The 27,109-nt window shown below is 44.3% G+C and overlaps 1 protein-coding gene across 2 annotated transcripts; it reads right to left on the reverse strand.

Moving 5' to 3' along the window:
• Window positions 1-124: 124 nt before the first annotated feature.
• On the reverse strand, window positions 125-17,923 carry cables1 (Cdk5 and Abl enzyme substrate 1). 2 transcript variants are annotated; one of them, XM_076144662.1, is made up of 10 exons: window positions 17,030-17,923; window positions 11,291-11,362; window positions 10,376-10,468; window positions 8,805-8,882; window positions 5,569-5,674; window positions 4,938-5,094; window positions 4,697-4,800; window positions 2,708-2,814; window positions 2,408-2,615; window positions 125-1,908 (listed from the first exon to the last, which is right to left on the reverse strand). In XM_076144662.1, exons 1-10 carry the CDS (start codon window positions 17,641-17,643, stop codon window positions 1,768-1,770), a joined length of 1,680 nt encoding a protein of 559 aa, XP_076000777.1. In that variant the 5' UTR covers window positions 17,644-17,923; the 3' UTR covers window positions 125-1,767. The 2 variants fall into 2 exon arrangements, with proteins under 2 accessions (XP_076000777.1, XP_076000778.1); XM_076144663.1 differs by lacking the exon at window positions 11,291-11,362 and having other exon boundaries at window positions 17,030-17,922.
• Between the last annotated feature and the right edge of the window lie 9,186 nt (window positions 17,924-27,109).

Raw genomic sequence — 27,109 nt, forward strand, 5'->3', positions numbered from 1 at the left:
CAAACTGTGTTTCTGCAGCTCAGCAATTCACCAAAAATCCATTAAAAATAGATATAAAGATTTTCACCCCATCACCCTATTCACTGGATATAAAGCCAACAATGAAGAAAACAACATGCCAAGGTTTCATTTTGATTCAACAAGCAAAGCATTTTATTTACAGACGTTCACACACGGGTAAAAGTGGCGCCCATGAGTTTCTCCTCACAGGGTATTAAGTGTGCATCCTGCAGCGTAAATCTTTGGGCTCGCAAACAAACATCAGCTCAGTATTTTTCACTTTAAATCAGCACAATCCATGCCTCCTCGTTACAATTTGGTTTAGTCAAGTGATCGTTTTAATGTCATTAATACCTGTGAGCAGCGTTTAAATACCTGTTTTCAAGTAGGCCTAGGGTCCTGGTTTGATTTGGTGGCCCCTCAGTACTCAGAAGTACTGACAGAGACGACATCATCCAGCCTAGGAACATTTCAAGTCAACGATTGGAATATTATCATTATTATTTTTAAATTGGTCAACACCTTTAATTCCAATTTAACACTAATTGGTGTGATACTTATTAACGGGGAATTATATTTATGTCAGAGGCCAGGTCAGCTTCAGAGCAGCATCATGTTGCTCAAGGACACTACAGCAGGGTGGATTATTACTGACACACAGGGTCTTTAAACCGACTTCCTTTTAAAAACTGGAGCACCCTGCTGCTGTCCTGCTGCTCTAACAAAACCAAACGGTGATCATTGGTTGATGGCATTTTGCACTCTGTGAACAACTCTGCAGAACCTTCCCCCCGTCCCAGTACAGCACTGTAAATGTGCCAGCAATACACTCTAACATAGAGCACAGGAAAATTGGACACTGATAAAAGTGGGTCTGGTCTTCATAGCAAGTCCGTAGCAAGCATTTGACAGGTAGAAAATGAATGGAATACTTCAGCTGTAATGAAAATAGGAAACCCCATTTAGTCTGCAAATGGCTGCGTAGAAACAATTAGGTTGATTACTTCTCATGCGGATGGTGGTTAGGAAACCATGAGTCAAACTGTCGGGTCCATTCCAAATGACTTGTGTGGTGTTTAGGAACACAGCTTATTTGTACCAGAGTTTAGTTCTCAGGCTCATTAAAAGTCTGGGAGAAAAAAATTGCCCCAACATCTCGCAATTATCAAAAAGTGCACTTGAAGATGGCGATAACGACGACTTGTAAAAGATGAATCACTCTAAGGATTAACAGTCCAGCCAAAAACCAGCCGCGGAAAAAGGCTTTGTTTAAATCTTAGGCAGGTCAGGAAGCAACCAATCATACAAAGTTTACAAGAAGTAGATTAATGATAAAAAGATGATAAAAAAAAAATGTTACAATCAGTGGTTGCTTTCGCTGAAAAAAAACATCAGATTCAAACAACAAAAAAGCTTTTATAACTCCCTCAATCAACAAGAGAGGTCTAAAATGTACAAAGAGAGGATGAGATGAGAAACATGCAAACCAGAAAAGAACAGTTTGCAGACAATCGAACTGTTTCGTTAACAAATCCAGCAAAATGTGTTGTGAGTAAGACAGCAATGATGAAAAGTGAGTTTAGAAAAGTGTGTCACTTTGGCTGGTTTCCTGTCTCGGGGAGGAAAGAGGAGCGCCACCTGCAGTGACGGAGATGTAGTTGAATTGCAGCCAGCAGATCCTGGAATCTGTCAAGCCAGGTGGGAGGATGGAAACCGTGGGATCAGGAGGGAGAACCTGGAGGTCCTCCCCCTGATGGGTCACCAATGCTAGGAAGTCTGCAGCAGGCGTCTGTAGTGCGGCATGATCTCATGTTCGGGCAGGTGCAAGTTGAACTCCAGGGCCACGAGAACTGGGAACTCGAAGGCTATCAGCTCCCTGCGGTTCACTCTGAACCTCTCCTCCAGTTTCTAGCAGGGAAACATGGGAGTTAAGATTAAACAGCAGCTCAATGCTTTGCTGCTCTGTGTGCATGAAGGCTTTTAATAGCACACACCCCCCCCCCCCCCCCCCCCCCCACACACACACACACACACACACACACCCTGGAACCATTTCACAGTGAGTCACGACCACGCCCAGCCACTTTAATTATGCTGCAATTCAAGATGCCATGGACAGCAGGGAACTCTGCACATCAACAGGAGAACATATTATCTGGATACAAAGATCAACTGTTGTATAAATGCTCGCAGAACGCATTAGGATCAGAATTTAAATAGTAAATAATTCTCAACGTGCTATATTGTCATTTTCTGTTAGATGTATTCAGCACATATTTGTAGTTGACAAGACTGAGGGAGAGAATGTGAGCAAAATCCAACATTTTCAGCATTCAGACCTGTTGCTAGAAGTCAGATGAAGGTTTTCACCAAAAGTATCACTGAGGCATCAAGCCAGGAAACTCACATCTATCAGGAGCTTGACCTCATGTTTCTTGAGATCGCCTCCGATCTTGGCCGCCAGGAGGACACAGGCTCCGGCGCAGAGTTTGCGATTCTGCTTATTGAGTTTGCCTTGAAGAACGAGCTTCTCGAAGTAGACGAACGCCATCGCCACCGTCGGCTCCTCGTAACCGCACTCGTCCTGGGCGAGCTTCTTTATCTCCCGCTTCAAACTGAGAAAAGAAAGAATGAAAGGCGAAGAGGGAAGAAATGAGTTTTGATGAGAGAAACATTACAACTTTAAACATTTGAGTCGTGGAGGCACCTCCGGATTTTGCTGAGCGTCAGCCTGATGTGGGGGAACTTCTCCTTGAAGGTTTCGTTCATGTCCTTCTTGAGGTCGGATGGTTTGACATATTCGATGACTGTCGTCTGAAAAGGAAAACCAAAGACGGTGTCAGAAGGTCCACACTTTCAACTCCGCTGCTTTCAATCATGGTGCAAGGTGACTGGATCCTCGCACAACAGTGTTGGATTCCACCGCGTCACAATGAGGCTCACAGAGTGCTGCTGTTATCCGAGTGGCTTAAATTCACAGAAGGCACAAGATACACTGGGCTGTTGGTTGAAAAGAGCTTTAAATGGCTGCATCGTGTTTCCATGGAGAGGTTTCTCAAGTGAAGCTCATTATTTTCTGTTTTCTCTGACATCTGCCATAGACCACGAAAGCAGGATTGTTTAAAGTTAGATTGTTTCTTGTCAGAAATAAAGAAGCCATGTCTCACGTCTTCCTCCAAATTCTGCACACACTTGTATGGATTCTAATGAGTGCACTTCTATTTTTTATGAAAATAACAAAGAGACTATATATAAGGATGAGCATGATTACGTATGTGCATCATTTCAGACATGCAACTAATCATGAAGCATGAAGGTGAAGTCATGCTTATGATTGTTTGTAGCCCTGACAAATGGCCACAAATCAGGACAGCACAGACTTCACATGGAAGCAAATCAAAACCGCTACAGCCAGTTTCACACACGGCAACTCTGTGTCACCTGACACCTGAGGCACGCTGCCTTGCCACACGACTGACATTGTGTTTTGCTTCCACCGAGCAAGTGTGCAGTGCTGTTTGTGTCTGTTGATTGTGGAACATTGCATGATTTGACATTTCTGAGTATGTGTCTACAATTTTCTCATAAATAATTGTACTTCTTGGATAAGTACCGTGTTACATGCATATAATGGTGAAACCTATGTGATTTTTGAAGCTGTATCTCCATAAGAAGCTGTCAAATGAAAGGTCTGTTTATGATTAAAGTAAGCAATTGGAATGATTGTGTTCTACGGGTGCTGCATGATTCATAAAAATGTCCCTAAATTGCATGCTGAGCCCAAAAAGCCATTGTGTTCCACTTTGAAGAAATCGAAAGTCCTGATGAGCCTCAGATCTTTGAATCCTCCTGCGTCCCCGCAGAGTGAGACGCTGCGACTGCTTCAATCCCCCTTGTAAAACACAATAGCCATTGTTTGAGAGACGCTGGGTTTTGCAATTGGAGGAAGAGGAGAAGAAAAACACAGCCCGGCCTTGACTGAACATTTCAGGTCTTTGTTGTGTATTCTGCCAGACTCTGAAACAAAAACAGACCCGAGGGAAGAATGTGGCAGCGGCAAAGTCTTCAGACCTGCAAACGCTGAAGCAGTGGAAAGGGCAACAAAGGTACGAAGATGAACTCTGTAAGGGAGGGGGCGGACCAGTGGTATCAGCTCTTCCGGGAAAGTGAGAAAATGATGAAGCGCTGAGGCACAAACACAACAATGTGTGGACTGGCTGTTTAATTGCTACTGCCCGCTGCTCAAGGATACAGTAAGTGTATCCATCCGGGCGCCAAACACAGTGGGAGCTGGGAGGCCCGGTGACCTTACTGATTAGAAAGGTCTGACAGATCCTCCTGGCTGCTTTTGCAAAAACACTTTGGGGGCTGGTGAGGGGGGGGTCCAGGAGGATTTCTCATACCAGACTATTGAGGTAGACAAATGTTTCCGGTGTGTTTGCTGTCCTCGATTGCGGTGGGAAAGAAACGAGCGTGGCGGTCAATAATGATAATAATAACCGCTGGATAAATTAAAAAAAAATCCTAACCGTGAGATAACTCTATTTCAACAAAACATGTCAAGAGGAAAAGAAGTAGTTCAGCCAGTCAATTCCTGGACCGAAACAACCTTTCCATTCTACTCTCCAGGGGACAGCGCAGTGCAGCCGCTGTTATTGAGAGCGGCGGCATGCTCCTCTCTCCGTCGCTTTCTCACCATGTAGGAGGGGAAGATGAGGACTCTCTTGTGTTTTCCGCAAGGCCACTGCGGGTCGTCCAGCAGATTAGGGTCATACTCGCGAAAGTCCCCGAAATCATTCCCTGTCACGACGAAGAACAACAACAGTGGTTAAGCCAAAAGTTAGTATTTCATTTTTACAATCCACCAGAACCTAATCGAACAATTTGACATTTTGAATCCGCTTTTGCGTTTGTAAAAAAACAACTTTTGGACTCACCCGTGTCCAAGCTGCTCTGGTTGCTGTTGGCTCGGCCCAAACTCAGGCTGCGGTGGCTGGCGTTACGGGACTGAGAGAAGGACGAGGTGGAGTCGATGGTGTTCCTCCGGCCACCCAGCACATTGGTGGGATACAGGAACTGGGTGTAGGAGACGGTCTGTGGTGGAAACACAGAATAGATTTCAGATCGGCCCGTAGTAAACAGATGTTACTGCTGGACCTTGATATTCCCTTAACGGCCATTTTGACCTCAGGGTGCAGAATAACACAAGCAAGTGAGCCATAAGAGAACATTAATGGACCAGTTCCATGCAGTATTCTAAGCAATTTGGCTGCATGTTGCACATTAATCCGTGAAGGGATTTTCCAGACGTGGCTTATTGAACTTTATGATAGCAAAGTATGTGAAGGACAGAATGAACAGCTTCTCATTTTCACTCAATTGGTCTCGACATGATCTGGGTTCAAATCCTGCACTCTCAGACTCTATTTCTAAACAGTGAGGCCCATAATATATTTAAAACTTTCTATTAAAGAATTCAAACATACATAATTGACTGCAGAAAGTTCCTCCATCTTATATCTGATTCCAGAAAATTCTACAGAATGAAAGAAAGGCCCTGTTTCTCACCTTTCCATCGGCTCCCAGCTCCACTCCCTCCAGCCCAATCACCATCTCTTTGGCACTGACGCCGCCGGATGGGTGCCGCTGACGCACTCCTTCCGGCTTTACATCCCTGCTGGGCAGAGAACCTTTACAGCTTTCACACTACAAAGCATCCTGCAGGCTCCACTCCCCCCCCTGCCGGCCCCATCCCCTTCCCTGACCTTCATCCCCCCTCCATGTCCCGTTATAGCTCACCTCTTCATCTCCCACCACAGATCTCTATCGATCTGCGCTCATCGGCTGGACTAGTTTCTGTAATTGCTTGTCTCTTTGGGCGCGTCTCAGCGCAATCAGACATGAAGTGCACCCTCGGGAGACAGATTGAAACGGGAGCACAGTTTCATTCCGGCAGATGCCCGTTTGCTGTATCACCAATACCTGAAATGCCGTGCTAGAGTGGGAGATTTGCAGGCGGTCCGGCGCTTTGCTGAAGCAGAGAACAGAAGGCTGCAGTGTAAGTGTGTCAGTGGAGCAAACAACGGGGGGGAAAGAAAGCCTAATAAATAAATAATCAACTCTATATTTAACGTCTGCTGCTGAGAACGAGCCAGCAAAATCCACGTTTGATTGATCCACAATTCAATATTTAAATGATTCTACGGAGAGGACGGAACCAAAATATCAAATGCAAAGCAAAGCAAAAACAAGCCAGACAGCAAAACACGGATTATTCTTAACTATATTCATATTTATTGATTAGCAGTCTGACATCCTGGCTGATTCATACCAAGCGGTTCAGCTTTTGCAATCCAAAAACCACAAGAAAACCAGGATGACACACTGAACCCAACTCATGACTTATTCATCAGCCACATTTGTTTCCACTTTACAGCAGGGAAATTGTGGCCTTGATGCTGGGTTGTTTTCACCAAATGTGCTATTTATTTCTTCTTCTAACTTAATGTTTATTTTTTAAGACACCTTGCTGGCTCTCTGAGGAGACATTAAAGTAACACTGTCTGCTTTTCAAATCAAAACTGAGCCCCGGCATGAACAAATGATGACACAGACGGCCCTCACATGACTCCCTCAGTGTGTTTCGATGACATTTGTGGCCAATCTGCTATAATGAAAACATTGTTATCAGGCAGACGGGTGCTGATCGGGACGTAGCGCTGACAGACGGAGCAAAGACACGGGGACGTCTTAGGGAGCGGGGAAAATTAGATAAAAAGAGGGAAATCTAAGGAAAATGGAGCTTCACTGTGATGCAATTGAGAGAATAACAAGGTTATACTTCTGTCTGGTGGGAATAGAGAGAAATCAAAAGGAAATGATACGAGGAGCTGAAATTGTTTAGTAACATGCAGGAACGGGAATCACTGAATTCAATCATTTGTCATTTCACATGGTTTGGTCTTTGAGGAGATCATTTAACTACTGAAGAGAGATGGAACGCGTTATTCGCTTAATGAAATGAATGTAAGACTTGAATTAGGCAAGGAAGAGCCTGTGAAATCACACCTGCTGGTTATTTCACATTTCACACAAACGCTGTAAGGTCGAATTGACAATGTGTTACAATAACAATCGCTTCGGCTCCAATACCCATATTACTGTTATCATTATTATGTTCTCCCGTCTACACGCTGGACAAAACATTGCTGCATTGACACAGCCAGAGAATAAACAGACTTTAATATTTACACCAAACATGAAACTGAGATTTGTTGTTGTTGTTGTTGTTGTTGTTGTTTGTGTTTATCAGGCTTGCAGGACTCATTTGGATCGTTTTGCTTTTGCTTCGTTACACAGGCTGCTTGGTCTCTTGAATTTCTGTATGCAAACATTTTTTAAAAACTATTCTAAGTCTTAACTTCAGCATTGTTCAGGATCCCTGGGTTTGCTGGCGTAATGCTCTGGAGGCCTGAGTTAATTAGCTGTATAATTGAAACGCTGCTCCAAACAGTAAATTGGGGCAAAACAGAGCGAGAGAAAAAAGCTGAGGAGATAAAACGGCTGCAGACTACTTTGTGTTCGGGAAAGAATTCAGGCAGAATCGACTCTTAACTGAGCCTCGCAAAGCTCAACTGACAAACTACGAATTGGAGAGCTCCGGTGGGAGGGGGTTGTTAACCTTTGACCCCAGGCTGTTTGGCTGGCTTTAGAGTTTCCACGAACAGATTGAGCCAGTGTGTTCTCTGGTAGTTATCTGTCCCCCTTTTCTCTTTCACTTCCTCCAAAACAAACCGTTTCATGTGACTGAGGGGCATCACAACCCCGAGCCAACGCCACACAACCCAGGTGGGACTCTGGTGGGATGGTTTGGCAACCGCCGTGGGTTCCCATTACACTGAGCAAGTCCTTCTGATAAGCCAGAGTTGTTTTCTCACTATCGTGCCAAGAAATTCAATCTCTAAACCCAGTCAACAGGATAAACAAAAATTGTGAATAACAAACTGTCATGGCTGTGTACACACAACAGAGAACCCAAGTCGGCCAGCGTCATGGATAATTAGACCGGGGCACAACAGAAAAGTCACCACTCAATGTTTTAGTTTACATGCTGCAGCTGCTCAGACTAAGCAGAGCGAAAACCCCCAACACAAGGTTCATCTAAAAAACAAATCTTTAAAAAGCAAAGCCAGCAACAGTTGCGACAGACAAAAAAAAAATGGGTTGGAACAAAAAAGGGATGAGTCAAAAAGCCCCACCAGCCGAAACGGAGAAAAAAATTAAAAGTTATGAGCAATAAGCGGCAGGCTACAGTCTCAGCTAGGATGCAGTTACACCACATTAAAGGGGACATATTATCCATTTTCTTACTTTCATTGAGGGGATCTATTTTGAAACAATGTCATGCTTAAATGTTGCAAAAAAACAAACAAAACAATGATGCAACTCTACTCTCTTTGCCTTGCTGTGCACACTGAGTGAAAACAAGCCCTCTCCGTTCTGACTTGGCATCACCCGCAACCAGTGAAACACAAACGCTGGCCATTGTACTTCATGGGTGTGTAGCCAGGTGTGGAGGTAAAGGGCATTAGTGTGTCTTAGTCCCTACTACACAGATTACATTGCAACATGAGGGGAAAACAACAAAAAGGATAATATGTCCCCTTTAAGCCTTTCCAGGCCATTTCAGCCAACGGTTATAATTATTTACCATACTAAGGGAAGAAGAGATGAGGAGGGGGGGGGTAAAGGGGAAAAAGGGAAGGACAGGCTAGAGGAAGTTCGGCATGCTGTAGGATACATACCCTGTTTGGCTACAATCTCGATAGGGCAGGACAGAAAATACACTATAGAAGGATCTTCTGCCACTGATAAGGACTATCCTATAAAAACAAAAAATAGCAAACATGCTAATCAATATCTATTTGAAAAAAGGATCCATACTGCAGTTGAAGTTGGAGTCTGTGAGCAGTAAAATCATTAGAATGAAGAGGATAAAGTGAAACCTGTGTGATGCGTTTGTGTCCTGGCTGCGTCGGCTTCTGTTACAGTAGCACAAGAGGTTTCCGGAGCAATTATGAGGCTTTTTTTTTTTTTGTTCCAAGATCTACATTTCAAAAATAACTTACAAACTGCTATTTTTGAAATACCCAGAATGCCTCGTGCTCGTATTGACACACATCCTCTGTGTATTCAGAGATATTTTCCAGTGACCAAATGTCAGCAGAAGGCCTGAATCTAAGTGAGCCTAAAGCCAAGTTCAGACTACACGACTTCAGAAATTCCCCCAAATTGCCCCCCAGTATTTATTTTAGACTTTTAGTATTTCCTCTAATCTTATGTCACACACACAACATACATCACCTGGGTGCAGATGACTGGAATTGTTGATAAGTTGCAGAACCCCACACAAGAAGTAACTGAGATTTGGCCCATGTGGCTCCAAATAAGGGGGACCTACTTCGTGTTCAAGTACTGTGTGTGTGTTATGTTGTGCAAGAAAAATTAAGCAAAAAAGAGGCAGAAGGTCAGAATGTGGAGAAGATTCCTCCTCTCACACTCTCTCCCCGGCTCCTTTGCGTTGGTGGACTTGGACTTGTAAAGACTTAACAACCACTATTAAAGTCTATCACGACACGTCTGCGACTTGAGATAAAATCGTGTAGTCTGACCTTTGCTCAGCAATACTAAACTCTTACTTCAATGCTCACAACTTAAACACTCGTCTGGCAAAAGCTGCAACTCCTGAATAAACAGTTTGGCTTTACTGTGCTGCATTACACACACAGGCCAGACTCCTCTTCTTCAAACAGAGAAGATGCTGAAAGTAAAAGTACCGAACCTGGATTCATCACAAAACACCCAGACACAAAAAAGTGACTGAGAAACACTAACAATCCTCCTGAGCTGAAACAAGCAGCATTGTTTCCTTTAATACCTTTCTGCACACCTGTAAAGAAAAAAGCAGGTTTAACACCAATGAGGTGACATCATCAGTCTGAAGTGAGGGATTTATGCAAATCACATGCATCTTTGTGTGAACTGAGACGAGATGTGTGATTATATTTTAAGCAGTGTGAGACATTTCGTGACGTGATTTCAAATGTGTGACTTGGATCAGACATAGATTGGATTAGAATATAAGAAGATTTGATGTTAAAGCAGGATTCCCATTGAACACATCGCCTCTCAATGAATCGGCAACCCTGTTTTATGAATAAAGGTTTAGACGTGCGCCGATAGGCCCGGCCTGCTTGCCTGGGATGTGGCTTGTAATGTGAGAGACATCCAAACTGCAGTTCATTGTCTGGGGCAGCCTGCCATCATCCACTGAGGACCTGTATTGACTGAAGGATGGTGCTGTTTGCTTTCATACCTTCCATTCCGCATATCGTGTTGCCTCATGTTCTTTATGAAGTGGACCTTCTTGAAGCTCTTTGGTCTGGGTGAACCCGATAGGGTTCGGCATCTAAAATGTAAAGCAAACGCAAGAACATCAGCGACATCATTGAAAAGTAGAAACCGTGTCCGTCACAGAATAACAGCAGCAGGCAAAGAAGTTAGCAAGTAGGGCTGTCACTGGAAAATCAATCACTTTCAATGAAAGAATTCAAAAAGAAATTGATTGCTTCTCTGTCTTATATGTGGATTCCAGAAATGACTTCTTCTGCATTCATCCTGACATCCAGTATTTGAATTTACATTTCTCTGACACTGAAACTATTACACTGAATGATCCCCACTGTCAGATTAAACAAATATTTAACATGTAGCAGATACAAAGTTTTGGAAACAAGCGCAGAAACTTTGCAGTAAACCCTGCCAATCCAAATAAATGAACAATAAATGAGCGGTACAAAATGTTTCAAATGTAAACAGCTGAACAGATAAGATCATATTAGAGAAGTAAACGCGAAGGATGTGATCAAAATAAACCCCTACAGTACAAGAGGATGTGATCACTCATGGTCAGACCACCAGGGTCCCTTCAAACACTGATCTGGTACTGCAGAAATTCACAATTGCGTCAAACATTAAGGGACCGGGTTGAGAAAAAGTTGCCAAAAGGAAGAAGAGTTTCTGTCTTTCTTCAAGTTTGCAATACAACTTTGATGTTTCTGCTCAGTTATGTTCTGTTGTTGTGCAGCTGTTCAGTGTCATCTTTGCTTTTGTCTCTTTGCCGAATAATCGATTACATTAAATATTAATCGATTATTTTCTTAATTGAATAGTCGATTAGAATTGATTCATCGTGACAGCCCTATTACCAAGTCCCTGATGTGCAGTGTACCTGCGTAGAGGAGCATTCTCCTCAATGTCCTCAAGTGTTTCGAGCGAAGAGCGCTGAGAGATGAGTCTTCGTCTGGGAAGACACACAGAGGCAAAGTGTTTCTACTATTGCAAAGACACACAGGACAGTGAATCAGGAGAAATCACAACAATGTTTAAAAAGTGCAGGAGAAGATAGTGTGTTGCTGTTGCTGCTGTGTTGTATGACCACGATTGTGTATCTCTAGGCGGCAGTAGCTCAGTCCATAGGGGACTCAGCGGGGAACCGGAGGGTCACTGGTTCGAGTCCCCGTATGGAGAGTTGCAAGTTTGCCTCCAAGGCACTGCCGAGGTGCCCGAGGGCAAGGCACAGAACCCCCAACTGCTCCAGGGGCGCCGTAGAATGGCTGCCCTGTAATGCATGTGTTTGTGTGTGTGTGATATGTAAGAAGGGGTGCAACAAAAATAAAAAATGAAGTGTGATAACATTGTGAATTGCATGTGATCTGACCTAAATAAGTCTTATCTTATCTTATGTGGAGCTTAAGATGAAACTAAATGCACTTTTGTAACACATTGAGATCTTACACAACCTGGAGATTTGCACCATCACTCATTTTCCAGTGATGAAGTGTTTGTTGGTAATAAGTAAAGCTTGTGTTTCCAGATGGTGGAAACAGAGGCTGTGATGAATTAACTCTCTGTTGTTTATTTACAAAGATGACTCTTGAGTTATAACTGCTGCCAATCCACTCTGGTGTGTAGGCGTGGTTAATGATCACTCCTCAGTCTCGTGCAGCTGGCTGTGGGAGCATTTAGTGTAACACACTCGATCACAGATGGCCTTTATTTCACACTTTAGTCGCACAAATAAACAGGCGAACTCCACTGGGCCATTTGTATGTGATCGACTGCCAGTTTCATAAACAAGCCCACATGTCATAGTTAAGATAGGTATGCCTGAGCTCCCAAATTGGACTGTAATTGCATGTTTGGCACCACAACGACAACATAATCCAAGTCGTTAGTCGTAATAACAAGTGGGCACATTTAAAAGCAGTGCAAATTAACACATTAAAAAAGGACAAACGGCCAAACCCCCCCGACGCACTCTGGGTCTAAGCTGCAATTTCATCTGTAAAATGCTCCGTCCCTGCAGAGTGGAGACTGATCTGATGACACTTAACCCGGCACGCCTCTCCGCAGCCAGCGACTCTGCTGCTGGCAGCGGCCGTGCGTTCAGAGCGGCTGGTTAATGAACGACAGAGCATTCGCACAGATTAACAAAAGATGACTGCGTCCTCCAGAGTCTCCCGTGGTTTAAAGCAACACAAGATGGGCTGAGCAGGGGAGATGGGCTGAGATGAGTGTTTACATGCGGAGCCAGACGGAGGGCCGGACCATCATCTCACCCTGTGCACTGCTTAATACAGGCCTAATGATCATAACATGCAGAGAATAACATTAAGGCCATCACAAAGGCCACACACAGTCAATAAATACGCTGAAGGAGTGAAGGGGACGGGGAGCAAAGTCTCCACTGCAGCCGGGTTGCGGGGTTGAAAGGGTCTTAATGCAGGGGTCGACCTCTGCCTTGAAGGTCAGACGGGTGGGATCATGTGATTTATGTTCCGTCTTACATCCTCCTACTCCGGTGACAATGCCGGGAGATGGATTGGCTGTTTAGACGAGGATCTACAACACGAGAGGCTTTGATCGTGCCTCCATCGCTTCTTTCCCCGGCTCCCACAGACGTCGTAACAACTTCGCGCCAAATGAAACTTTCACACAGAGAACAATTTATATCTTAAGAAAAACACGTCCGCGGCATCTTGCTTCCATATTTCGACTGAAACAGGATGTTTGGACAGGACCAGACACAGATCAAAAGATGCTTCGAGCTTTATCTTGAGCTGTCAAAAGGAATAAATTGTATATACACATCATATATAGTACAACGGATGTACAACTGCCCCAGAAGGCAAGAGTAATAAACCCAAAGTAATAGAATATTGATTGCAAAATTACTTTTTGGCACCGTTAAATAAATCTATCATGATGCGCCCCAGAGTTCAAACACACTGAGGCTTTTGTCTGTCTTTTATTTTCAAGCTACTTCCAAGACCTAAGATAACTGGAAGAGCCCTCATTGGAACGCATGCATACCTGTGCCAAGGCTGGACAAGTTCAAACAAGATTACATTTTACACCAAATGTAAAGAATTTACCACGTTTGGGTGAGAAGCAACAAGCATCATAATCTTGCGCTACATCCTTTCATCCATTTAAAAAGTAATCTTTAATTCTGAATATATATCAGACGTCTGCAAAAGGAGGATTATTCTCCATCTCACTATAAATAACCCTGTCATAGCAATCTGCCTCATGTATTCATTTGACGTTTTGTTCCTTTTCCAGGTAAAATCTCTGGCAGGATTAAATGTCTCGGCGTTTCTCCATCACCGCTTCCAACAACGCAGTGACCCTTCAAACACACCGTCTGGCAGGAGGTCATGTTTCCACTGCGTGCGGGGATGCGAGTGCGCTTTTGATTGGACGTTAGATCCGGCTCGGACGTGTTTTTAATGCAAAAAGATGTTTTCCAAAGCCATCGCACAGTAAATCCATGGAAACAATAACACGGGCCGGGCCACTCATTCACTCCGCACACACACTCACTCACACACACACACACACACACACACACACGAGGCTGCCAGCTTAGAAGGTTTGAACAGTCACTTTCTATCCCGTTTGACATTAACAAGCTCGGGTCAGAAGCTTCAAAGAATCACCGGCGTAACTCGGTGGTTAAGAAGTGACAGCAAGACTCGACCCCAAGCCTTCTGATGAAAATGTCCCGAGTCCAACACCGCCATGCCATGAACTCAAGTCTATTCAGATGTGGAGATAAAATAGTTTCTCACGCGCACAGACACAGACACACACGTCCCTTTTTGGCTGCTTGCCACAGGACATAATCCACTATTTTGTTAGAGAGAGTCGCTGTGTGAAAACAAAGAATCTACAGATGCAGATTCAATCAGACCAGTTAAGACCTTTGTTTACCTATACAGATGTGGTATTACTGGCTAGGGTTTAAAAAATAAAACTGGTATTTGTGTAGGTTTGGGGGAAATGAAATAGAATGTTGACTGTGGGAAGATGATGCAATCTTTGAATGAGTAACAGAGGGAGTTACAGTGTGGAAATGGAACCCATGGTTCCATTTCAAACTGGCATAACAGCCCCACTGACCCCACATGCTACGTCTTATCTTTGCAGTAGGGCAACTGCAACTGCTGGTCTGGTTCTGATTACAGACCTTTCACATGCAGTGAGCTTTTTAGAACATCCGTTGACAGCTCAGGCACAGAGAGAACCAGGACAGGAAAATGAAACATTCTTATATAATCTTGTAATTATGCCAACTATGACTACAGGGAACAACAAGCAACCTCATAACCAAAAGTATGTGACCCCATCGCGCAGAGCTGCACGGGAACATTATCACTGCTTGTGCTTCCTCGGCTTTTCCAGCCACAGCTTCTGCTGGCTCATGCTAAAAAGAAGCTTGTTAAATACAGTAAAAGCATTAGCGGTGCCTTGTGATGAAGGAAATCCAGCTAAGAGGAGGATGTGACGGGACGTTTTCTATGGAAAGGATGAAATGAAGATTGTTTAACGCCGTATGCTCTCAAGGTACAAATGGTACAAAGTGTTAAATATTCAAAACTCAGCTTCGGCTTGGCGTGCTGATTCACGCCGAAAGCTGCATGTGAAACCGTCCATCATTTTCTTGCATTAGACTGAGACGAGGATATGGGCTGGAGCAGTTTTGGCCTTAGAAAGTCTGTTCTGGCAGCACATCAGAGCTTCTGCAACTTCCTGAATGGGAGCAGGACTGAAGGCCAAAAGTCTGAGGGGAGAGTGTGTCTCCGATGCCCCTGGGAGAGGAAGTGGAGGACAGAAAACACAGAGCAAAGAGCCAGGCAGCTTCTCAGAGAGCCTGGGCATCCTGCCTTTCCCAGCCAGAGCCCTCTGGACACGTTTCCACCAGCTGCCCTCAGAAAACAAACCAGGCACTGTGCAGAACACTCGTCTGTCTGCGTGCCGGTGGAATATGGCTGCGCTCCATCAACAGGTTACCACTCAAAATCAGAACTGTGTTTGCGTGGATGTCCTCCAACCACATTCTGAAAGCAGGACACACTGTTTGACAACTTCATACTGTGTCTAAACAGAGCAGCTGACTGGAAACCAAATGTGGTGGAAACTAAATGTCTAATAGTCTATTTTAGTCACGCACAATTAATAGAATAAATGCTTTTTAAACCACATTATGTTCACATTAGGTTTCTCGTTTCTGTTATTGTTGTCATGGTGTCTTGAATGTTACGTAACTCCACTAATGTTCCTCTTTCAGCAATAAAAACACTCCATAGATTATAAAGACGTTGGAAGCCATTTCCATGTAGCCAGGAAGGGGAACTAGACGCTTTAAAAGTGTTTTTTTATCATGAATCAAGACTTCCTGTGAACTCCTGCACAGGAGGCGCCGCGGGAAGGAGAGGATCTGTGAAGAGAGAAGTGCTTGGAATGGAGACGATCCGACAGCAGATTCTGACAGCGAGAGACCAAGGAGACGACTGGTTTTGACAGCTGTCCTGCTGTGAGACAACGTCCTCCAAACTCTCCTTCAAACGTGAAGAGAGGGAAGACAAATAAAAGAGCACGCGTGCCTGTGTTGTCTGTAGTCACATGGGAGTGTTGAGTTACAGCATGTTTACAACCAAAGAGGTTAAACAGGTGTGTTATGGACAAACATTCACTAAAAATAATGTGACGCCTACTAAGCAAGCAAGCAAGCAAGCAAGCAAGCATGTTCTGCATGTGCACGTGTGTGCGTGAGTGCGTGTGCGTGCGTCTGAAACTGATGAGGTGTGTTTGCTGAGTCGCCTCTGAGGGGAAACTGGGTTAGAGCTCCACAGCTGCTGGACCTGTGATCATATGTATCTGTCCTTTCACTAACCAATGAGTCAGAATGCAAAAACCATCTGCACAGCAAATATGCAAAGGTTTCACATTCTGCATCTTTGTTTGTGTCTGTGTTGTGTACAGATAATAGAAGAAAGATTGTTTCTCAAAGTATTGCAAGTAAGCCGTATCCAAAAGGGTCTGAAGAGTTCATCCATGCATCCTTGCACGGTTTGATGCATTCAATGGCCTTCAAACCTCTGTTGAGTTTATAATACTCACATAAATTCAATGTTTCTATTGATACTGGCATTAAATCTGCTCATATTTATATCACTGCATTATGCTACACCGGATGTTTACAGTATTTGGCTCCCCCCCTTTCCTTGAATGGGGGGTGCACAATACATTAGAAACACCTTCCAGTATAATAAACTATCACCATCACACCTACTACTGTGGAGAGCGAATGACAGCCAGCAGTTGCAGATTATTATTATTAATGTTGTGTTTTATCAGATCATATTGGCACTGATTACTTCTCAACAACATTACTGGGCCTGTGTTTCCTATGCAAACAAATGAAACCTTGTCAGATGAGTCCCAGGTGTCAGAGTCACAGTCACAGGAGCTCTTGCTGAGGGGGATCAATCAATCCAGGGTTTGCTATGATCAGATCAAGGTTCAATCTGATCCTGCAAACGAGCTTGGACTCTAACAACGTTATTACATTGCTGCTTTACTGATCAGTGACGGGAGGCAGTGTTGTGTGGTGCACAGTTACCTGGATCTCTGCAGCTCTATGGCTGAGTTGGCGATCTGTCCGCCCTCTAAGCTGTAGTTCTGGGAGGACTGGCGGGAGTAGGACGCAGGTAGGATTCCCTGAGTGTAGGTCTGCAACCTCCCTCTAGTCGCGGCAGGAACCGCGGAGAAAGGCGAGCTGAACGCGGGGGGCGCGAACGCATCACCATCCGGGTCCGCGCCCGCTTGTGCAGCGGCGGGACCCGTCCCAACACCCGCCGCCCTGCCGCTGGAGAGGAGAGCCTGGTTTGCAATAGCGAGCGCCTGTGCGGCCGTGGTGGCCCCTGCAGCGGCAGCGGCGGTGGCGGCAGAAGAGGCGGCGGAGGAGGCGGCAGCGGCGGCGGCGGCAGCCCCGCTGGCCGCTGAGCGCTCCGGGGAAACCAGGCTCGGTCTAGTCCTGCTCTCCGCCAAGTTGCTCTCTTCATTCTGATTGTCTCCGTCGTCCTGCACCGGGCGTCCATCTAGAGAAATGTTACTGAGGAAAGACAGCGCCGCTTGCCTCCTCCTCGGGTCTATGCGTTTCCGCGTATGCTCGATGCTGGAGTGCTTGATCTGCAGCGTGGCTGTGGATGTGTTGCTGCTCGTGGCAGCCGCCATGGTCCCGCGTCCGGCCGATCCGAGTCCCCGCAGCAGCAGCAGCAGCGACCTCACCTTGGTGACATGGATGCGGTGCTGTTGGCGCTTGTGTCGGTGAGCGGCGCTGGCCTGTCTGTTAAGTACATGCGTTAAACTGGCTAAAAACAGGGAGGTCACGTGTGTGCAGCATTGTAGCTGCACAGGGAAAATTTGGACCAATGGGCTCTCAGGAATACATGTGTGTTTTTTTCCTTTCCTGCCTGCTCCTCTGGCTCCCCGGACAGGATCGAGACCAAAATCACATCAACTTTAGAATAAACACCAGCGCGATATGTGTGTTGCTAACCGCGATCAGCAACATTTTCTGGCTTTTCTGCAGCAAAAGTCACGCCTAATTCAATCGGTGAAGTTGGAGATGTGCTTCTGCATTCATAAACAACCGCATGATCCACACTGTGCCCCCCCTCCACCCCCTCCCCACTCTGGACACGGTGTGTTTACATGCAGGGTGATCAATGGGTGCTGACAGAATGAGGCCTGGCTGTGTGTCTGTTTGGAGGAATAGATCTTTGTCTGTGCGATGCAAGTCAGCATCTCTGCGGCGACTGCGCCATCTGTCTGTTTGACGTAGACCTCTGGGGCTGTTTTTGGTAATAACCTCATTAGAGGTGCCACCTAGTGGTTTTTGGTAGCCGTCACAACATGCAGCAATATTATTGTTATTATATTGCTGCAAATGGGACAATGTAAGCAACTTGTTTGTTTCTTATCATTGAGTTCGCCCCGTCCCCCAACTTTGTTCCATTTTGGTCATTTAAGCTTAAAACATTCAAGAAAACTTCCACCTAATGATATTAATCTTTCCTATTCTTACATTAAAGATCACTTGTCAGATCACAACAGCAGCTAAGGCAAAGGGTTTAAGCAAAGGGGAAGGTAAAGGTTTTTGTATGGAACACTACATAGAGCTTTACAAGGATCGAAAACACATAAAAGATTCATGTAAAGTATAAAAACACCACCCAAAGCTACTACAACATACAGTTAGAATAAGACAACAAAATGATGATGCAGATGCAAATGAGGCAGATATAAGTGTACAGCTTTAAAAGCGCCTATAGAGAGAGGGGAAGCAAACTCTATAGACTCCAAATCTGTGGTGCATAGAAACTAAACGCTGCTTTCTTGTGTTTAGGAAAAGCAAACAGAGCTTCATCAGATCATCTAACAGGTCTGGATTGTTTCTGTCACTGAATTAAAACTGAAATGTATCTCGTCCATTGTGTACTTTGTAAAGTCTCGAAATTCTCTGGCAAACAGGACAGAAACAATCAAAGAGCTACTGCAGTCATTTCACTCAAAGCTCCATTTGAAACAACAGTTTGGTTAAGAAGAAGAGCCAATAACAGTAATCTAGATGAGTACAAAACAATTTAAGGACATAACTTTATTTTTCCTTTACTTATGAGGTGATAGAAGCAAGTCTGCAGGTGAGGGCCAGAGCTGATTTGTGTTAACAATGACTCAATATTATTCAGTTTTCATTGAGTTTGTTCAATATGTATTTTTTCCCCCAGTGTTGTTCAAATTGCATTTATTATAGATTCAGAAGCGTGTGTGGGTCAGAGCTGTCACAATAACTGAGCCTGACTGGGGGAAAACTGCAGCTCACCAACTTCACATGAGATAAACCTGCTGACTGGACGCTTTTCTGGGCTTCTGTCAGTTTAGATGTTGCAACTCTGCCTGACTGGAAGGATTTTAAGTTATGATTATTTCACCTGTCAGGTCCCAAGTGACTGGAGTTAGTCTGAAATGGATGGAATAACTCTGATGACAACCACTCAAAATCCCTTTTTTGACAGTGTTTGTGTGAACCATCTTTGATCATGCATGTGTGGGAGGACAGTCAAGTGTGATGCCATATAGTGGGACACAGTTGCAGTCCTCTAATTGTGACTGTAAATAACACTTGACACATTGTTTCACTTTTTCACACCCTTATTGTGAAATTAACTGCATTCCATCTCTCGAACCATAATTGATCATATTAATAAGTAGGATAGTGGAACATGTTAAATAATTTATACTGATCTCATCATAATTTCGTTCTCTGAATTTTCTTTAGATTCCTCAAACTAAAATATGTAAGTAAAGCTGATGAGAGGATGACATAACGTGTGTTCACCACTAGATGTCTCTGTTGGTCTTGAAATCTGCACAATGCTTCACTTTCTTCATTAACAGGTGAATAGATTCATCATTAAATTGCACAAGATTCATTCTTCATCTCCCTATAGTGACTGTTGTTGACAAAGCAGCAGGTTCCAAAACGAATCATCAATCATATTAACAGTGCTTTTCTCTAAAGTTAGCATGAAAAATCAGTTTTTTCTAAAACAGTAAATGACATCCACTCTGTTGTTCTTGATGATTCATTCACAAAGTTTTTTTTTTATAGCTGTGATATTTCACCGTGGCTGACGTTTCACCTCTGTTTTTCTTCCTATGTAGATTGATTTAGATTCACTTGTGTTCACTAAAACACTTCTTTGTTTCATTTTTGCACTTCAATGTTTATTATGCAGGAATGGGACACCAACGCCACACAGAATCCTACATACTGCTTGATTTTGCAGCAGCAGACACTGCAGATCTTTCCGTCTATGTCTTTCTATGGACAGCCTGGGCAACAATGAGCCATAGGAACTGCAGGTTCTTTGGCCCCAGTTAATCTGTGCGACCCATCAGCCCCTGCAGCGCCGCGGCTCAGACTCCTGCCCTCTGAGAAACACTGAGCTTCCTGTGTTTGTGTGAAGTTTCCTACACATGAAGTGCCTCAGCACCTCATTGTGAGTCTGCCTGCACATGACTGCTATTACTTTCACAGTGATTAAAGACAAACATGCCAGCGTGCATCATAAATTATCCCCCAACCCCCCTGCAAGGGAGAAACACAATAGTATAATCGCTTAATGGACACAGTATTGTAAAGTGGAGTAATAATTATGGCTGTAATAATGAAAGGAGAGGTTTGAAAGAAGAATGGGATCGAGGTGAGAAGACACGACGTGGAAGGAAAAAGGGAAAAGGTCAATGCACACGGGAGGGACATAAATTCCAGTCATCCAGGTATTTATTGTTCTTATAGAACCACGTTCATGGAACTTAGTTGTCAGTGACAAACACTCCCAGTGAATGACGCAGCGCTGGTGTTTTTGTAAATGCTGCTTCTGGGAACGGCTTCACCCTTTCCTAGTTTTATATCAATAACATTTTGAGCCATTGCAGGGTGAAGCAATTAACATGCCTGCCAAGCTATTTCAGGGGTGCTAATGTCGCCACTTGCCTTAGTTGGTCGTGCTGGGACACACTCTTTTACATGCATAGTTTGCACACACAGAGGGAGAGAGAGAGGGAGGGAGAGAGGGAGAGAGGGAGAGAGGGAGAGAGGGAGAGAGGGAGAGAGGGAGAGAGGGAGGGAGGGGGCAGCATGACAGCATCAAGCAAGAAAAACTACAATATGCTATAGCAGCTATAATAACCCAGTGTATAAACAAACCATGAGACTCCATCACATCTCCACTGGGATAGTGACAAGGTTTGTTATTGTTTGATTCCTGAAACGGAACGCTTCCATGTTCCTCGCTGGACAATCAAATCTATCAAAATTAGCAGCGGTGTTCAGATTAGGTGTGTGTTGATGAAGGATTTAGATAAGAGCGAGTGTGTGAGGCCGATGCTGAGCACTCACACGGGGACGGCTGGTCTTAATGGGACCGGGGGTCTTATCAGTGGAATCTAAAGAGCTCCCTGAAGTTCACCTCAGTTTAATCGCAGGCTTTGAGATGACACTTATATAACCCGGTGATGTACTCAGTGGAAAGGATCTGCTCAGCTTCTCCAGCCTTGAGCGGGACGGTAAATATGCTCAGTGATTTACAGATGAGAAATATCAATGTCTGTAATTGTGCAGGGCGTGATGATGAGGCAGGAGTGCAGCGAAGATGTGCTGAAGGTAAAAGTAATGTGACGAGAAATGGACAAATACTCCATGCAAGTGAAAGTGTGTTAGCAGTCAAATGGACTTAAATTAAAAGGAAATACATGAAATTACAGATTAAAAATGATGAGGTGCAAAATTTGGACTTAAACATCCCCAAAAATATTAAAATCTCAAAAGATAAGAATGAAACTGACAATAAATTAGATCAAATTAGGAGGGAAAAATCTAAAAAATGATCCTTTTGTCACCACATTTCCTTGCATAATTGTGAGGTTGAAGAATAGATGACACACACCTTTGACTAATTAGTCTATGTTTCCAAAAAGAAGCAAGCTCACACACAAATACAGCACCAGCTCTTCTACACAGTACTTGATGAGGTGCTTTCCACCTCTGAGTCAAAGTTTACAAGAAAGTCATCTCAAGATAATGAACAACCTGTATGAATGAATTAGGAATGTGTGTTTGTATGTCAGACAGTCGTCTCTGTGTCTGCTTGCAAGCGAGCGCCTGTGTGTGTGTGTGTGTATGTGTATGTGACACACAGATATACTTATCCTGCTGGAGTGTTGGCTCTCTGTGGTCAAGAGGGCAGAGTTGGTTGTGGTTGGGTCCATGCTTAGAGGAGGAGGAGGATGAGGAGGAGGAGGAGGGGGCGTGCAGAGGAGGGGTGTGCGGTTGTGGCCCAGGATTGATGACTCTGTTACAGGTCGGGGGGAGAGAGAGGGAGAGAGAGAGAGAGAGAGAGAGAGAGAGATAGAGAGAGAGAGAGAGAGGGGGAGAGAGATAGAGAGAGAGAGAGAGAGAGAGAGAGGGAGAGAGCCCACCCGTGTGCCACAGTTTCCCCCCCCCGCCCACCCCTCAAACATCAAACATGCCGTATTTATGTTGATCTATAGAGATGGCCGGGCAGCACTTTCAACCGAGTCAGACCAGGTCCATCAAAGGATTTATCTCCTCACAAGATTAAAGCGGGAGGTGGGGGTGGGGGGGTGGGGAGGGGGGAGCATCTGCCAAACAAAGACAAGTCTGAGGGTCAGACCAGGTCCCACGCCACAGCTCAGGCCCGGCACAGGCCCCGCTATATAAATCACCACCGCCACTTAAGGACGGTGCTCAAGTATAATACGGACATACTTTAAGTATTTCAGGAGAGTGTACTTCAACTCAGCAGTATTTGAGTATTTGAGAAGGAAATACTGTCATTTCCCTCCTTTCTTTCTTTCTTTCTCTCTTTCTTTCTTTCTTTCTTTCTTTCTTTCTGCGGCTGCATCAAATGAATTATACATAAATCCCATGAAGCAGATAAAACAGTAAGCTCGCAGCTTTAATGACTCACAAAACAACGACTCCTTCTTTCTCTTAATGCTTTTCCTTCTTTCCTTCCTCCTTTCCTTCCTATCATTTGTCTCCTCCTTTCCTCATTTCCCTCCTATTCTCCCTCTCGTTCCTCTCTCTTATTGCTCCCATTCTTTCTTTTGTTCTTCCTGTTACAATAAAACTCCCGCATACTTTTACTTTCAATATTTAAGTGCATTTTCACACTACGGCTTGTTTACTCTTAGTTAAGTAGAAGTCTGACCTGCTGCTGCTCAGTTTGCACTTGGGCGATTTTCTGCCGCGACTGAGTAATTATTCGTAAATACGGTTTGGTAATCAGATATCTGGGTAAGTGCGCACTGTTGTAGATGTTCAGCAATACCATCTAACGCTATAAACACATTAGCACATACTTTCAGTCAAACTGAGGCAGGCAGTGTAAAGTTATTCAACCCTCCTTTATACTCCTGACATGTTCCTGGCATCTCTCAGGATTCCACAGTAATGAGGAAATCCCTTTTTGGGAACATTAGGTCAGTTATTTTTCATATTTCCTTGTAAAATCGTAAGGTGGGATCTATACTTAATCATGTTTCGGCCGTAAGTGAAAATCCAAACTGCTTCTCTACAAAAATTCATGTCACGTCCAATGACTTCTTCCTGCCGCTTTGACCTTTGACCTCTTTCCTATTACTCACTTTGCAGTGTTGTTGGCGAAAGGAATGCGAGCTTGTTTCACTTTTGCACGTCTCGCATTCTGGAGAGAAAATACCCCCGAAAAAAAATGCAAATTCAAGTCTCCAGATTTCATCAACGTTACAGCCTGAAAGTGAATCGTCAACAATGTGTCCTTTTCAGCTGCGTGCGTCTGTCCTTGTCTTCTTTTTTTGTGTCTCCCCGCTCTTGACCTTCCACAGTCTCGTATTGCACACGCAGACATGGAAAACAAATCGGCCGCAACTTGATTGCGTCTTCAAGAATGTCTCGCGTATTAGCCAGTGTTTTTGGTAAGCATACTTTGCTGTTTTCATTGTGTCTCCGAATGAAAACACTCATTTATTCCCATTTGGTGAGAGACGCAAAGTAGGCCGGTGGCTGAGATACGATCAGGCGCTGTAACAGGCGAACACTCGGACTGTTCTCTGGCGCTGAGCACGGACGGACCGAGGGACGCGCAAAAAAACCTCCAAACAGAATCAGGGTCACTCCTTAAATCAGGGTAGAAGATTCACAGGAATGCAGCTCCACATACCATTTGGAATGGGAATATTTGTCTTACTTATAAAAATCAGAGGTTAAGAGTGTTGGGTGATGGTAATGGGGAAGTGAGATGAGGCAGAAAATGACTTTTATTAGAATTCAAAGCAGAACAGAAATGTGATCCGTGGTGACCTCATCATTAAGAAAACCATCACACCGCTTTGATAGACAGCTGTTCGTTCTCTGCTACATTGTAAAAATATCAATAATCAAATCTATTGAATATGCTAGGTTTATGCGAGTGTGTGCGTTTGTGTGCGTGTGTATTGTGTGATGTGCGTCTGTTGGTCTGCAGGCGCACACGCCCATCTGTGTGTGCACATATTACTATCAGCACAGTGTGGCTACGTGCAGCGCCGCCAAGCCTCGCCCATAGGAGGAGGAGAGCACAGGGCAGGGTCAACACTGACTCCAGAAGAGACGCTGTGCCTGGCACCGACACACACACACACACACACACACACACACACACACACACACACACACTCAGACGCACGCACACGCACACACTCAGACAACAGGCAACCTTGAGAATCACAGCCAAGGCAGAACAGAATGTACATTAAGGAGGTTGTCTCTCTTGTCTCTGCTTCTTTCCATCTAAACAGCACAGGGAAACGTCCTCCATGTCTCCGGTGAGAGAAGCGACTGAGGTGGTGATTAGGAGACTAATTCTGTCTCTCTTTAAAGGTGTTTTAAATGCTTTTCGCCGTCTGTACAACACGGCAGTTACAGGAGAGTCGGAAGAGCCTTAAAATGTCGCTTAAAGAGGGAAATAATCTTATAAAGCACCTGATCTATGAGGATATTCAGTTATTTATGATGGAACTGGTCTTTGTTTGTTATTCAGGAGATATTCAGTCGAGCTAATGAGAAACAAATCTGTAACGTCGACTACATGTTTGGCACATTAATCTCCAGATGTTCTGTGTTATGATGAATAAACTATAACAACATTGCTTATTTCTAATTCAATTCATTGTTTGTTTTTTTATTTGCGAAAGAAATTTAAGTTTAAGTTTAAGGAAATTCAAAACTGAGATCAATTTAAAGACAAATGATCATCATCCTCATTTTAGGTATTTTATAATTAAGCAGGATTGCATCAAATTCTTTATTAAGTTTGAGGTATTTTATACATTTATAAACCCATAAAAAAAACGAAGAACATTTCTGCTTACTTTCACAATTGTAGAACTCATCTTTGCTTTGTTTATTATCACATTTTTACAAGCAAATATTCAGCTTTTTTTTCTAGTCAAGGATTTTGTTTGTGATGTAGGACTGGAACAAAAATCTGAACCAAAATCTGTATCATGACAAATCAAGATAAACAGACTTATAGTAATAAAAACAAAACAAAGACTACTGCTGATTTGAATAAATCAGTGTATTATTTCCTTTATTGTTTCAGCTCACTGTTTGCTCTGATTAGCTTCTGACTGGACTGCATGCTGATTGGTCGGCAATGGAATTCAGACAAATTATTTCATGAGAATCGCAGCAGTAAGAGTCATTTAGGTGGGAAAGTATTTTAAAACATTAGCTTAATTGTCCCATGCGAGGGTCTTCAGAGGTCAAAAACGCACTGCAGTGTTTGTTTCTGAACACACGAAGAGCGGTTAAAGGTTGAAAAGCAACACGCCATGTTGAATCCTTCGCCCGACGTCTCCCTCCTTCGCTTCTCTCTCCAGCCGGAGGTCACACGGCTAAACTCTTGTCTTGTAAACACCCACGACAGGGTTTTACCTTTGTGTTAAAGGTCCTGATTTAACTGTGCACCCAATGAGTAGCAGATGAGTGGAGTAGTGTGTGTGTGCCTGTGCGTGTGTGTGTAAGGTTTATAGGTGTGCATGTGCGACTGTCAGGTGTGCTGTCATGTAATACCTGGAGGATCTATTGCAGGGCCTGGGTCTGCAGGATTAGAGTCATGCCCTGTTTTACAGCCATGTGGAATGTTCTCCTTAAAGGGAACTGACCCACAGAGCAGAATAATGCAAAGAAGTCAAGACAAAGTTCAAAGTAGAAAGAAAGTACAACTCCAGACATCTGACACGTTTGTCATTAATAATTCAGCTGTTGTCGCTGCATTAACACGCAAACAATCTTCCCTGCACCCCTGTTTCGGTCGTCCTTTGTGAAACTTAATTGCAAGCTCACCACCTTGTCACAACAGCGGCGAGCAGTTTCTTCCTGTTATGGATCCCTGCTGCTGTTGATGAGAAAGAGAGAAGAGAAAACACGCGAGCAGCAGCTTTCAGGCATTCTGCAACGCATTAGGTCATGAGAATTGGAGCTCGTGCTGTTTAAATGATGAAATGGCTCGCCAAGGGGACCTCAATCGAGGTCCGCGCTGTTGGTCACCAAGAGGTCACTCCACCCGAGAGCAGAGGAGGGATGATGAATACGCTCGGCTCCACGCAATTATTAAATTTCAACGCTGTGTTTTTTCTGTTAAGCGTTAAGAGCAAATGAAGTTGCGGAGGGCTGCTTTTGGTTTGAACATGAGCTGGGCCCTTTGTGTGGGAATTTCATGTGACAGAGACACAGAGAGCGACGAGGGCCAGAGAACAGAGAGGTCGCAGCCAGACATCAGAGCTATTTTTGTTTGTAGAAATTCAGAAGTGGTCCCGTTACCCTGGAGGCGGCTCGTGTTTTCCATACAGCTCAGCGGCTTGGCAGGCCTCTGCAGGGGCAGTTTCACATTGAGACCCCCACCTCCCTCTCGCTCCTCTCTCTCTCTCTCTCTCTCTCTCTCTCTTTCTCTCTCCCCCTCTCTCTCTCTCTCCCTCTCTCTCTCCCCACCCTCTCCCTTCCTCCCTCTCTATCCTCCCTCCATCCTCTCGCTCACCCCCGAGCAGGAAAGCGCTCGTGGCCCGCCGTGGAGACAGCCTGACTGCG

Source organism: Genypterus blacodes, unplaced genomic scaffold, assembly GCF_046128005.1.
Source record: "Genypterus blacodes isolate CSIRO-AG114 ecotype Tasmania unplaced genomic scaffold, CSIRO-AGI_Gbla_v1 ptg000029l_1, whole genome shotgun sequence".
Classification (NCBI taxonomy): domain Eukaryota; kingdom Metazoa; phylum Chordata; class Actinopteri; order Ophidiiformes; family Ophidiidae; genus Genypterus; species Genypterus blacodes.

Bases quoted from the DNA above. Each gene is read 5' to 3' on its own strand.
- cables1 (XM_076144662.1), bottom strand. From the start codon at position 17,643: ATGGCGGCTGCCACGAGCAGCAACACATCCACAGCCACGCTGCAGATC. The intron at 8,883-10,375 runs GTATGAAAGCAA...TTGTTTTTATAG, and splicing joins CACGATATGCGGAATGGAAG to GATAGTCCTTATCAGTGGCA. The intron at 5,095-5,568 runs GTGAGAAACAGG...TTTCCACCACAG, and splicing joins AGCTGGGAGCCGATGGAAAG to ACCGTCTCCTACACCCAGTT.